Source organism: Vipera berus, assembly GCF_964194415.1.
Source record: "Vipera berus genome assembly, chromosome: 7".
NCBI classification, from domain to species: Eukaryota; Metazoa; Chordata; class Lepidosauria; order Squamata; family Viperidae; genus Vipera; species Vipera berus.
The window spans coordinates 78,656,224-78,670,766 of NC_138209.1; the positions used below are offsets into that span (position 1 = coordinate 78,656,224).

General features: G+C 42.2%; 1 protein-coding gene across 1 annotated transcript in view; it reads left to right on the forward strand.

The window, feature by feature from the left end:
- The window catches only part of DHX15 (DEAH-box helicase 15), a 32,705-nt gene extending 18,761 nt beyond the window's left edge, over nt 1-13,944 (forward strand). The window contains exons 7-14 of the mRNA XM_081332452.1: nt 2,138-2,224; nt 2,426-2,575; nt 3,108-3,216; nt 5,035-5,226; nt 8,942-9,064; nt 10,039-10,229; nt 11,324-11,493; nt 13,348-13,944. Of these exons, the coding sequence (XP_081188578.1) occupies nt 2,138-2,224; nt 2,426-2,575; nt 3,108-3,216; nt 5,035-5,226; nt 8,942-9,064; nt 10,039-10,229; nt 11,324-11,493; nt 13,348-13,465 (1,140 nt within the window). The 3' untranslated portion in view covers nt 13,466-13,944. The remainder of the gene's footprint in view (nt 1-2,137; nt 2,225-2,425; nt 2,576-3,107; nt 3,217-5,034; nt 5,227-8,941; nt 9,065-10,038; nt 10,230-11,323; nt 11,494-13,347) is intronic.
- The last annotated feature ends 599 nt before the right edge of the window (nt 13,945-14,543 follow it).

Consider the following 14,543-nt stretch of genomic DNA (forward strand, 5'->3'; position numbering starts at 1 on the left):
TTCAAACCAGGAGTCCTCTCGGTCCAGAATGCGGACTTTGCTGTCTTTTAAATGCTGATGGACGGCTGAATTTCTCCTGATGGGTTTGTTCTCCTGTGTTGTGCCCTGCGTTTGTGAAGTGGCTGTTTTGTTTCCCCAATTTCCCCATTGTACCGTGTCACAACCATGACCTGGATGGCTTGGAAAATCTGCATAGACGTTCCCTGCAGGATTTGTTCCTTAGCTATAACTTGCTCTGTGGGCACAGTGGGGTGTGCATTATACTGATGACACCATGTTCTGACGAGGTCCATTGCTTTTTGCATCTGGGGAAATAAGCCTCTGTTATGTAAAGTAGATGGTTGGACGTAATATTTCCAGTGGACCAAGAGCTAGGGCAGTAGTAAGTTGTCGTTATCCCGTTATGAAACTCACGGTCGCTTTCCATTTTTTTGTTCCTCAAATTAAAAACGCCGGCTTTGCTTGCTTAGTTTGGTCCAGCATACAAACATTCAAGGTTTGTAATGTAATAATAGACAGAGCCTTTGTTGTCCTGAATGCCCGGTTCCTTTTCTGAAAAACATGAACCCCCCCTTTTTTTTTTTGGTGGTTGCAAATGCTTAGCAGGTACTTGCAGAATATAAGTAGCTGAGACACAGTCCTGATGGATCTGCTTAAGGCCGTAGCTTATTTCTACAGTAATAGGAAGAAAATAACACACACACACGCACACACCCCGAAAAAGGTCTCTTTCTCAATACTGTAAGTTAGGCATCCTTCCATCAGACATAATTGTGCTTGGCGCACAATCCAAGTTTGTATTGGACTGTTTTGCGGTGTATAAAATTCAAGGTGTTTTGCAGATCTCCCTCGTGGGGAATTGGGTTAGGGTGAGAAGACGTAACTGTGTATCTTAGTTTAGGAGGGGTGGATAATTTAATTCCATACCAGTTACGTGGCATCAGGAGCCCACGTGTCTGACAAGCAAAGCCCAGAGTATTTACATTGTAAGTTGGGAAGCAAGTTAACAGAGAAGAGGTTTTTTTTTCCCGTCAGCCACACCTGACCTGCAATTTCGCAGTTGTTTATTGAAATGCAGGTCTCACGAGACAACCTTAAAAATACTTCTACTTGTATTATTGTAACTAGATAGATAGGATTTGTAATCAGAATATCACATCTTGGCATGAAAAGGGAAATAGGAATATGCTAAGAACTTTGAATAAGGGAAGCTTTTTGGTTCCCCAAATATAACTTGTTCCGAAATTATAAATGATGGGGATATTTTGAACGTGGATGGGAAATTAAAATGGGGGGGGGGGAAGCAAAATTAGGATATGGACTAAATAAATGGAAACGGAGTGCAAATGCAATTAAGATACGCTTTGGTTGGAAAAGATATCCTACACTGATATTATTGACACTATTAGGAAAATGTAACAAATGTTGACATGCAGTTGTATACTTAGAACAGTAAGAATTGTATTTGCTTAGTGTGGGGAAAAATGTTTACTACCAGAAGGAAAGGGGATGTACTGGAGGGTGTAATATAGGACTTAGTCTGAAGAAGCTCACACGTACCACGGAATCACGAATGGACTCAGTCATCACGTTGTCTAGTGGGCACTTGATTGTGAAAGTAGAAAATTAATAAAACATTTATTTTATTGGAAAAAAATACTTCTGATGTGCAGCTGGCCTAAGAAAGAGGAAAGGGGAAGCGATGGGGCAAAACTCACTTAATAAATGTCTTACTTAGCAACAAAAAGCTTGGGCTCTTTATGGGTCGTAAGTCCAGGACTAGCCGTAATTAAATTACGCTTCTTTTCAGTACGTTTCCACGTGATTATTTCACCTAAGTAACAGTCCTGCATTTCACAGAGTCCTGAATTCTAAGTAGAAATGTTTCAAATATTTTGAAACGGGCACGATTGTGGTACGGTCAGCGTAGGAGTACCCAGCCAGTACGAGACAACTGCGCATTGCAAGTTTTCCCTTCAATCTGCTCTTCGGTTACTCCGCCGTTTTTCTGCCTGGTCTGATGGGACACCTGGAAGTTGCACCTGACTTCCATAAGTCATTTTTTATGTGCCACCCAACGTTTTAACGTTTCTGTGCAATGCGGGCAGCCGAAAACCCTCGTGTCTTTTTTCGACAGGTGGTTGTATCAACTAATATTGCTGAGACATCATTGACAATAGATGGTGTTGTCTTCGTCATTGATCCTGGCTTTGCGAAACAAAAGGTAAATAAAGTTCTTTTACACACACACACACACACACACACACACACAGAGAGAGAGAGAGAGAGAGAGAGAGAGAGAGAGAGAGAGAGAGAGAGAGAGAGAGAGTTTGCTTTTCTCCTTGGTTAGTTTCCATCCATTAATACCATGTGAACATTTTATTTTATTTTATTTTATTTAAAAATTGCCTCTTCTACTCAATAGGTCTACAATCCGCGAATCAGGGTGGAGTCTCTGTTGGTTACCGCGATTAGCAAAGCTTCAGCTCAACAGAGGGCTGGCCGTGCTGGCCGTACTCGGCCCGGCAAATGTTTCCGGCTATACACAGAAAAGGCTTACAAAACCGAGATGCAGGTCAGTATAAAGTTGCAGCTGATTAGCTTTCGATCGGAAGCGATGGTTGCACGGAATTTGGATCTGTGGAAATATATTCTTATCACAAGCCCAGAATACTTGCATCTTCTGGGCTAGGAAACAACGTGACCCAGTCAATGAGCGAGCGGTTTATTTTTCTGGTTTGTAATATTCTTATTCATGCACCATGTTTGCTTCTCTGGTATCGGAAAGATTTATTTGCTTCCACCACCCCTTTTTTTTTTTTTTAAAAAAAAAATGATTATTATTGTGCTTGTTTGCTTTCATTCTCAGTTCAAAATTTCCTGACTCTTTAACAATTGTAGATATAAATACATCTGCATTAAAATGGCTGCCCCTGTTATCAAGCGAGGTAGCAGTTTTCAGTAAATAGCTACCATTAAACAGGAAACGGGCTTTTAAAATTCCATTTGGGTTAGCTGCTTTCTATTAGCCCTGTGCTTTTTAATCAGAAAAGGAAAGAAACTGAATTAAGTTCTTCTAAAATATATAAAATAATTTTTTTTTCCAGGACAACACCTACCCTGAGATTCTGAGGTCGAACTTGGGTTCTGTGGTTTTACAGCTGAAGAAACTTGGTATAGATGATTTAGTTCACTTCGATTTTATGGACCCGCCAGGTATATTTTTAAAAATTCCTAAAGTTGTAGACATAATGTTCAGCAATAGCAAGATAATAACCTTTTTTTTTCCGTATCATGGGTTCTCTGAAAGCGAACGTACCGAATTCATTGTAGTGTAACAAAGACAAGGTACGCTTTATTATTCAAAAAAGTATCTGCGATACACTTTGTAGTGACTGGAGAGCTCTTTGGCAGCAAAGTATGTTAAATATATCGAGCAGTCGCCATAAGAATAATAGCAATATATTTGATATGAAATAACTTTATTGGGTCATCAACCAATGCGTGTCTTAAGACTTGTTCTGCAAATCGTTTGGTTTGCTTTTTAGATGTGGATTTAATTTTTGTTCCTGGAGTTTGAAACGGCAGGAAAAGGTTAGATCCAAAAAGGACCAGTTTTCATACACTACGTTGTATTGATAAAAGTCCTCTTTCTCATTACTCTAGTCTGTGAAAAGGTAATTGGCATTCAACCTTACGCATACAATATTTTACATTTCGTCTAGCAGCCTTTCCCATCCTCGTGACTTCTGGCTGGAAATTTGGGGAATTCTTGGTAGATTGTCAGAATGCATCTGGAGGGTCCCATAGCGGGGAAGAAAGACTTGGTCCCTAGAAGCCTCTATTATATATTGGGGAAAACCAGGTTTATCTCATACTTCTTGATACGCTCTGCTCCAGTTGTGCTTTTAACATCTTGGTGAAGAGTTATAAAACTACAGGGCTTTTTTGGCAGTAAATTTCAAACATGTTGAATAAATCCCTAGGCATACAACAGACTTACTGTATACTATGGGTGGAAATATGCTTAGAGGGGAAAAAAAATTAAAATGAAGGTGTCTTTTCCAAGTGTTTGGATATAGTTTTCTGTTAATTGGATAGACCAATCACAGGAGGCAGGAGAGGAGAGGAAGAGGAGGAGGAGGAGAACAATAGCCCTTAGACTTATATATTTATATTGTCTTTTAAATTTTGCCCTGTAAACCGCCCTGAGTCCTTCGGGAATAGGGCAGTATATAAAACAAACAAACAAAATAAATAAATATACATACATACATACTGCTTTACAGGGCTTTACAGCCCTCTCTAAGCAGTTTGTAGAATCGGCCTCTTACCCCCAACAATCTGGGTCCTCATTTTATCGACCTGGTAAGAATGGAAGGCTGAGTCAATCTTGAGCCCTTAGGATCGAACTCCAGACTGTGGGCAAAGTCAGCCTGCAATGCTAAATTCTAACCATTGCACCATCAAGGAAGGAAGGAAGGAAGGAAGGAAAAGAAAGAAAGAAAGATAGCAATAGCCCTTAGACTTATATACCGCTTCATAGTGGTTTATAGCCCTCTCTAAGCGATTTACAGAGTCAGCCTGTTGCCCCCCAATAATCTGGGTCCTCATTTTACCGACTTCGGAAGGACGGAAGGCTGAGTCAACCTTGAGCCGGTCGGGATCGAACTCCCGGCAGTTGGCAGAGTCAGCCTGCAATGCTGCATTTTGAGCACTGCGCCACCGTGGCTCATATAATAGTTGAACAATAATTAGAATGCAAAGAACCTGTCTTAGCCCAGGAAAACCGATTCACCTCAAATACAGCGGAATAAACATTTCCATTTACAAGCTGGAAGCAGCTCGCTAAGCCCTCTCCGTCTGCGGCCAGTTCTCTGGGATTGCCCAGTACTCCAGAGCCAACTGCAGTTCCGTTAATTGCTACTTACGGCTGAATTAATTTGTTTTTGGATTTCAGCAGCTTCGGGAATGGCATTGCTTACAGCAGCGTGTGTCTGTTTCTGTGTGTGTGTGTGTGTGTGTTTTTTGCAGCTCCAGAAACCTTGATGAGAGCCTTGGAGCTTCTGAATTACTTAGCGGCTTTAAACGATGACGGAGACTTGACTGAACTGGGATCCATGATGGCCGAGTTTCCCCTTGACCCGCAGCTGGCTAAAATGGTTATTGCAAGTTGCGACTACAACTGTTCTAATGAGATTCTATCTATTACTGCCATGCTGTCAGGTAATAGCAAGGACAGAGATGCCAGTCAAAAACCAGCTCTCCAATTAGGGGAAGCTTGTAATATTCCTGCAACAGGACTGACGGTCTTTAAAAAGCTTGATTTATGCCGATCAGACGTACTCTGTAGTAGGCTTCACCACGGAGTAAAGTTCGTAAATGAAATCAACGTTGAAGCTACAGAACTCATTGTGTGTGAAATGGTGACCTAACTCGTCTCACGTCCAGAAAAAAAATAAAATAAAAAAAATCCTTGCCTGTTAAAAGGGATTTTCAAAAAAAAATAATAATAATAATAGGAAACACACTTCTCATTCATTAGAAACTGTAGTTCTTTTAAGCTCATTTCTGGCTACGAAAATGAGCCGTAGTAATAATCAGAACTAGCTTTGTTTTCTTGGTCCTGTAAATTGTGACAGCCTGATTCACCACTACTAGTACATTATAAAGATGACGGAAGAGAATCCTCACGAGGTTACACAGAGTTGAAAAATATCCGTTGTTTAAAAGGAATTGTTGGAGGGAAAGGCATCAGCTTAATATTTTCATTGCATACTATTTATTTTTTTTTAAAAAAGTAGAAACCAATACGATGGGGGGGGGGAAATGGGTTTGAACCACAGTCACTTGTCTGAGATGGTACATGTTTCTCCTGCTTTTGAGCAGGGGGCTGGACTAGAAGACCTCCAAGGTCCCTTCCAGCTCCTATTCTATTCACAGTCTTTGGTTATCACGGATGGGTTTTTTTTCCTAGCTAGTATCCAGATGGTTCCTAGAGCCTGACAATGCAAATTTAAGAGAAAAGGGAAAAAAAAACACGTTTTTACACCAGGCCCTGCTTCGAAAGTTGAGTTCCCGTTTCAGTTATCCAAGCCTAACAACTTTTTGACCGTGAAGAATTAAAGTGCGGTTCTTTGGGTCTTGGCTTAAACCTTTGAATCGCCACTTCTGAACAACCCCAGTTCGATCCCAGGGAAGGAAAAAAAAAAAAGCAAAGAAACGTTGTGCTTAAAGCCTCCATAACTAATTAAAGAAATAATTGGGCGGGACGGGCGGGAACGTTAACCAGTTAAGGAGTGTTAGAAGGAGATATTTTTTTTGCGGGTCTCAAAATGTGCCAGGTTCACGGTAGAACATAAAGGTAAACGTTTTTGGTGAGACAAGGAAATCAAGTTATTGCAGCATATTCTTTTTTCCTTTCCTTTCCTGTTTTTTTCCTAAAAAAAAAAAAAACTAGCTACAATGTTTATTGCCGAAATTTGACAGTTCAGACCCAGAGCAGATGGGCAGGGCAGAATTATCATTGTGTTGAGCAAATTGTAGGCTTCTTTGCGGAGATGGGGGTAGGTTGAACCCTGCCTTTCCATGCAATCACGGAGGAGCTGAATTCTTAAATGCAGGGGCTATGTTTTACTCCCTCTAATTGTATACGTTGAGTACGCTGAACGTTTTTCTTAAAAAAAACAACAACCCAGCTGCTCAGACAGCTGCAAAATGTTTATTGCGCACCTATACGTAAAAACCATGAATTTACGGTTCTTCAAGCTAAGGATGTAGTAGCGTATATACACTGGAAAAGAAACTTGTGGATAATTTTTTTTCCCCCCTTGGACACAATTGAGGAATAGTTGTCTCTACGCTGGTTTCCAAAAAGCGCCACCAAACTACTCCCCATCTCCCTCAAAAAAATAACCGGTAAACATAATCAGATTGAACCAAAAGAATATGAGAACCATCTAAGAACAGGTTCAGAATATTCTCTTCCCAGAAGTAATTCAATGTAGTAAGACCTTCAGTCTAGGGAAGAGTTGAGATGGCAATCTTGAAACCGTCTTAAGCTTAATGGATGAAGGAGCGACAGTAATTTGCCGAGCAAAACTGTCTAAATTGAAATAATCCCATTTTCCCCCCCCCAACCCCCCCCCCCTAAGAGCTTCACTATTAGTACTGCTCTTCATTAGTCAATTTGCAGTATAAACATGACTATACACGTACCTAGTTTTTGTGCTTCAGTATTTAATGGTTTTCGGTCACTTTAGCGCCACACAGTTTCCTATATTTCCAGTTTCTGGGTGTTGACTTGTTTTTTGCAGAAACATTTCACTTTATACTTTCACCACCTTATTTATTTTTTAAAAATTGTGCTACGAGCCGTAAGCCTTTTGCAATATTGCTGCTGGCATATTGCAGTTGTTCGCAGTATTCAATCTCTCTGCCGTTTTTTTGCAGTCTTTTCCCAGTGTTCCCAAGAGGCCAATCTAAAAAATTGTGCAAATTTACATTTAAAAAGAAAACTTAAATGGACGTTTTTTTAAATTTGGGTTCCGATCAAGATCAAAATTTCGAGGCATTTAAAGAGAGCAGCGTTTTTAACCTGTTCTCTTCTCTCCAAGGTGATTTAATTTTATTTAAGCACCGGTATAAAACAAGTGGGAAATTTTACAGGATCTCTCATGAAAAGATTCAGCTTTTCCTACGTAAAAGTCATTTAAAAAAAACAAAAAAACAACAACAGATTTTTAAAGTCTTGAACGAACGGCTTTGTGGGATATTTACCTACTCTTAAGTAATGAAAGTATGGTTCATGACCTTCAGAATGATAAAAACGGCATTATATAAAGAGAAGGCTCTGCCTAATGAGAATGAGCCTAGTTTTAGTCCACAAAATTCATATCTATATGATAAATATATATCTGATAAAACCGCTGGGAGCCTTACCTTCCACCTCTGCCGCTGTGGTCCTAGAGCTGGACCATCGTGCCATCAACTCTTGCTCACCCATCTTTTTGGCCACCGGTGCTGATAGCAATGCTTGCTGATGGTGATGGAGCTATAATGCAATGCCTTGATCCTTTGCCAACAGAGGGCATGCTTGAGGTGTCTTTGGCACTCTCCGAGCTTGTTTTCTTGCAGACCTTTCACTACCCAAACTAGGGGAACGTCATCGGCGCGCTGATGACGTTACCTAGCCTGGTAATGAAACGTCTGGAAAGGAAATCGCCAGGCTCAGAGAGCGCCAAGGACCTCCCTCATGTCAACCCTGAGCTACACGTATTCTCCTTTAGGAGAGGGGATGCTTGCCTAACTGTTTTTAAGGGGGGGGCGTATTTTCTTGAATACCTTCCTTTCCTCCCCCCCCAGGTTGCTCTTGACCATGGGTTTTTCCTGTGAGGATGTTTGGTCTCCACAGCGCCTGGCAGAGCTATCAGCATTTGGTTCCGTGCCAAGGTCACACCGCCCTTCCAGTTGATGGCCTTCAGGCTAGCCCAGGGGTAGGCGACCTTGGCTCTTTTAGGACTGCTGGACTTCAACTCCCAGAATTCCTGAGCTGGCATGGCTCAGCTTGGAAACCTCTCCCTTTCCCCTCAGCGTGGCCGGCTCAGGAATTCTGGGAGTTGGAGACCACCAGTCGTAAAAGAGCCAAGGTCGCCCACCCCTGGGCTAGACTATTATGATGATGATGATGATTTTTGGATGCCTACTTCTAGTCAAAATAACCAGGCCTTCTGTAGCTTTGAAACCCCCTCTTGTCTTGCAGATGTGGTTAGGTGTTGATGTCCCAAATCAAGGTAGTAGACAGCCCAAGAATCCAGTTGGAGGCCATCCTGCCCTGCCCTATGCTCTGTGAACTGACCTAGCTAGGCCTTGTACCTCTGTCTGTGAATGCGTGACTCATCGATATGGGCGTTTGTGTTGGGCCCATACCAACCTTGTTTAGTCCCACAGTGTTTTGTTCGCCCCACGGAAGCCAAGAAAGCCGCCGACGAGGCCAAGATGCGATTCGCCCACATAGACGGAGATCATTTGACGTTGCTGAATGTCTACCACGCTTTTAAACAAAGTGAGTAGATCCACTTGGCCCGGCTGTGCCTCACAGTTTGAATTGAGGTTGCCTCCCACAGGATTACTTCACCTTGAGCTGACCTTTGCGGCCTTCAGGGCAGTTTTCACCTAACTTGGATGTCGCCTAGTTTCGTACAGCGTTGCAGAGTTTTAGGCAGCTTATAAACCGGGTTCAAGGTTGCAGTTAGCTTTGATTCTGGTGCTGACTTTGTAAAATTTACTTTTAAGGCCACTGTTAACTGATCAGAGTTCTTACTTGCCCTCCAGACCGATGGTCTGTAATGGAAATGGGGAACATGCCCTCTTTAGAAATATCGGTAGAGAAGAGCGTTCCCAGGCTATGGGTAAACGCCGGCTAAAAAAGTAAAAGGCAGTCTTATTTGCACATTACCATGGGGGGGGGGAAAGGGATGGTTTCATAAATAATTCACTCTGATCAAGTGGACAAGTTACACATTGCTGGATGGATTTTGCATTTGTATAGACTAAATTACTAATTAGTCATTCGAGGAGAGCCAGTTGGTGTAGATTCTTGATAGTCTTATAAGAACATATTTTGGTGGGGGAAATCCATCCCAGGTCTGAGCCCCCTGATGTTTAGTTGGCCAGGCCTTCTGGGGCTTTAACGGAAGGCACACGGCAGATTTAATTTTATGTACCAACCCAGAATCACTTCCTTCAGTTGATTTGATTCTCCCTTGTTGCTTCCTATTGTCCTGGCTTCCTTGGGAAAAAAAGAGAGAAATTAAACAATTTGGGGTTTATTTCCTTGGTGCTGCAGCAAATGTAGCCTTTGTGTATTTTTTTTTAAAACCTCATACAACTGAAAAGACTTTATCAGTTTTAATTGGTTGGCTTGATTTGGCCATCCGGCTGGTTTCTGATTGTGTACTTGTTTTAATTTGGTCAAAAATGCTGAGTTTTAGAGGAGACGTGACTTTTTTTTCCCCTTTCCTTTTTTAAACGTTGCAGATCATGAATCGGTTCAGTGGTGCTATGACAACTTCATTAACTACAGGTCCCTCATGTCTGCAGACAACGTACGCCAACAGCTGTCACGAATCATGGACAGATTCAATCTGCCACGCAGAAGCACAGACTTCACCAGCAGAGACTATTACATCAATATACGAAAGGCCTTGGTTACCGGTTACTTCATGCAGGTACGTCCCCCCACCCAAATGGAGGAAGAGGAGGAGGAGGTCTCTCTGATTTCCTGTTTCTTAAACATTTTGTTGCTGTTAAAGACACAGCGAGTTGATCGTTGAGCGACTTGAAGGGATTTTAGTTGCACTTCCACAAAGCAGGATATATTAGCGGTAACAGACTCGTCCTTCCGTCCTTCCGAAGTCAGTAAAACGAGGACCCAGATTGTTGGGGGCAAATATGCTGACTGCAAACCGCTTAGAGAGGGCCGTAAATCACGGTGAAGCGGTATATAAGTCTTAAGTGCTAGTGCTATCTTCCCTCCCTCCCCTTCCTTCCCTCCCAGTGGTTTGAATGCAGTATTGCAGGCTAACTGCCCACTGTCAGCAGTTCGATCCTGAACGGCTTAAGGTTGACTCAGCCTTCCATCCTTCCGAGGTGGTTAAAAGGAGGACTTAGATTGTTGCGGGCAACAGGCAGACTCTGTAAACCACTTAGAGAAGGCTGTAAAGCACTGTGAAGCGATATATAAGTCTTAAGTGCTAGTCCTTCCTCCCTCCCTCCCTTCCTTCCAGTTGTTAGAATGCAGCATTGCAGGCTGACTCTACCCACTGCCAGGAGTTTGATCCTGAGCAGTTCAAAGTTGACTCAGCCTTCCGTCCTTCCAAGGTGGGTAAAATGAGGACCCAGATTGTTGGGGGCAAATAGGCCGGCTCTGCAAACCGCTTAGAGAGGGCCGTAAATCACGGTGAAGCGGTATATAAGTCTAAGGGCTATGGCTATCTTCCTTCCTGTCAAGTGAGGGTCTTGGATCAGGTGTGAGTCATCGGTGAGGGACTCGTGATGGGGAGGCCACATAAGGTGAAGGTCATTGGGAGGTGAAGTGCTGGTTGGGGGGGGGGCTGTGTGGGATGGTTGAGGGTCATGCAAGCCCCCACCCACCCAGGGATGCTTAAAGCGGTCCAAGGCATCAGAGTGTCCTGCTTGAGGAAAAACCATATTCTCAGCTTTTGACTTCTCACTCCTGCTGAAAGATTTCCTGAGAAATCCTTCTCAGCCTAAGCACGACTTGTCTTGGCTGGAGATGTGACCCGTCACCTCGTCCTCCTAGGTGGCGCATTTGGAACGGACGGGGCACTACCTGACGGTCAAAGACAACCAGGTAGTTCAGTTGCACCCCTCGACAGTTCTCGATCACAAGCCAGAATGGGTACTCTACAACGAATTCGTTCTCACCACAAAGAACTACATTCGCACTTGTACAGACATCAAACCAGAATGGTAAGCCTGCCCGCCTGCTTTTTTCTTCAAAGCTAGTTTATTTTTATTTTATTTTTTATTTTATTTTTTAACAAATCTCCAGTTGACCGTGAAGTGCGTAGATTTTGGTGAAAGTTCAGCTTTTCTTTTCCTTTTTTCGAAGCATTAACGGTCTGTTTAAAACTTGAGGAGACCCGGAACACGAATAACCTCCTCTTTGCTTTAGTTAAATTTGCCTTATTTCGGTGGGTGGGGGGGCGCAAAGCCACCACTGACAAAGGATACGGCCTGAATGCTGTAAAGAGAAAGTGGGTGCTGCTTCTCTGTAAGCAGAGAAAATAAATTACTGCAGTGGTTATTAATAGCAAAGGTCGTGTTTTTTTTTAAAAAAAGGGAACTGTTTTCAGTAAGGTTGGGATTCTTTTGTGAGGCATAAAATGGGATTTTAAGAAGCCAAGGATCAAGCTGAAATCTAAAATGAGGGATCAGAAATGAAAGTGTCTGTATTGTCGTCTTAGATAATACCATATTTTGTTATTTGGAACATGCATAGTGATGGCTGAAAGCTTCTGTGGACGTCTCCCTTGATAGCCACCAAATTCCCTATCTTGTCTGATTTTCGTTACATTATTTACATGCTTTAGGGTTGTTGTTTTTTAAAAAAAATATGAAATGCACGTGGCAAAGCACGATTTTCCAATTCTACCTTTATTCTGCTTTTCCCAATTTCTAATTCTACCTTTATCTGCAAGAATACCTCTATGCGCGCATGGGGTGTGCGCTAGTTTTCTAGCTAATGTGCCCGCTGTTGCCCATTCCTCTGTGGCTGCCATCTTGTGACAGCACCCACAGCAGGCTCTCCACATTCCAAACACAACCCCAGAAGTTTGGCTGCTCTTGATTCACTTGGTTTCTTGGTGTCTTATAAAAATATTCTTGCAAACTCTGGGAAATGTCTTACTAGTTTCTTCTTCTGCTTAACACACACACACACACACACACACACACACACACACACACACACACACACAAACACACACACACACACCTGATTTCCATCTCTTTCTGGTCTGCCTGTCTGTCTGTCCATTCGTCCGTCTGTCCGTCCGTCTGTCCATCTAATCTATCTATCTATCTATCTATCTATCTATCTATCTATCTATCTATCTATCTATCTCTATCTATCTATCTATCTATCTATCTATCTATCTATCTATCTATCTATCTATCTATCTATCTATCTATCTATCTATCTATCTATCTACAATAGGAAGTTGTTTTCCTACAGCATTATGATACAAATATGGGCAAATAAAATACAGGGAAAGGAGTATTTCTTTTGGCAAAGGCCTTTTGATAACCTATAAAATCTAAACTGTAGCACCTGAGGGAAGGACAAGAAGTAGCGGATGAAAATTTATCAAAGCACTAAGGAGGAATTTCCTGACAGCGGGAACAATTAACCAATGGAACAACTTGCTTCCAGATGTTGTGGGTGCTAAAACACTGGAGGTTTTCTACAAGAGATTGGGTAGCCATTTGTCCAGAATGATATAGGGTTAGGGTCTCCTGTTTGGGGGGGTGGAATGGGGTTGGGCTAGAAGACCTCCAAGGTCCCTTCCAACTCTGTTCTTTGGTATCCTGTACGAATCATTACCCCTTTTACTGACTTCTATCACCTGAATATTAACTTTCCAGTTGAAGGCATACAAAAATAACAGCGTGTTAGCATTACGTAGGAGGGATTAAAACTCCTCTGGTTGCGTGGTGGCCCTTTACTGTGGGACGCTGCTACTCCTAGACCGATCCATGGCCTCGGCCGGTGTCCCGTGCGAGTGTTTTGCTTAATGTGAGGGACTTCCCTTTCTTTGGCAGGTTGGTGAAAATTGCTCCCCAATATTACGACATGAGCAACTTCCCACAATGCGAAGCAAAGAGACAGCTGGACCGCATCATCGCCAAACTCCAGTCCAAGGAATACTCGCAGTACTGAGCGGCCTTTGAGTCGAACTTGCTCGGAGAACAGCTTCACACGATAAATGGGAGTTCTTAAAAAGTTCCAGGTTGTGCTCTTTGCCTTTATTTGGGATTTTTTTTTTTCATTTCTTCTCCAGTAAATATTCCATTTTAATTTCATACATTAAATATGTATGCCTCTCTTTTTCTTTGTGTGTGTTCACACTGTAACTCATACCGGGCGGGGGGCGGGAGGGGAAAGCTGATCAATGTTTTGCAGTTTATTAAAAGTAGTTTTTCTCTCTCTCTCTCTCTCTCTCTAACAATGTTGTAAGCATTTCTTTAGAAATGGTTGGAAATGCTTCTGAAATTGTGATTCTCGACCATGGCGTGCATGATCGTTGTGATTGTTGACATTCCTTTTAGAAGTGAAATGTTACAATGTGCTTAGGTAGACGCAACCTTCAGCCTCACCGCGGAAGTGTACTGACTTCAATAAAGTCTATTTATACTAAAGTCTTGGCGAGTTGTTGTTTCAGCTCCCTTAATCAAGAAATAACTCTGGCCTCGGTCAGGGGTCCTCAACCGTGGCAACTTTTCAAGCCTTGTGGACTTCAGTTCCCAGAATTCCTCAGCCTGTTCAGATGTTTGGATAATGTGGGGCAAAGATTGGACCGGCATGGTGAATTATTGCATATTCAGTACTGTATTCTATGCATAGTGTCCCAACTGTTTGAAAAAGCATAGATCCCCATCTTCACGTACGCATTTGCTATCATTAGACTTCATGCTGCAAAAATTACTATTTCTGTGTGCTTCAGCCACATTTTTGACAAATCACGTTTTTCAGCTGAGTTGATCATTTTGCACTTTATAGATCATTTTCTCCGGAAACCTAACCAGCGACTTTCTTTCAATATCAATATTTATGTACTCTGAAGTACCACCCACTTTTAAGTTTCTTTAAAAGCAAAACAACCATACTCAAAAACAAAACAGCCTCTGGATGTTAAAGGTTGGAACATTTATTTTTAAACATGTTCAAATCTCTTGCCAAAATTAATACATTTCCCCTTAGTTATTTCTAGATCGTTGTCACAAAGCTTAATGAGGAA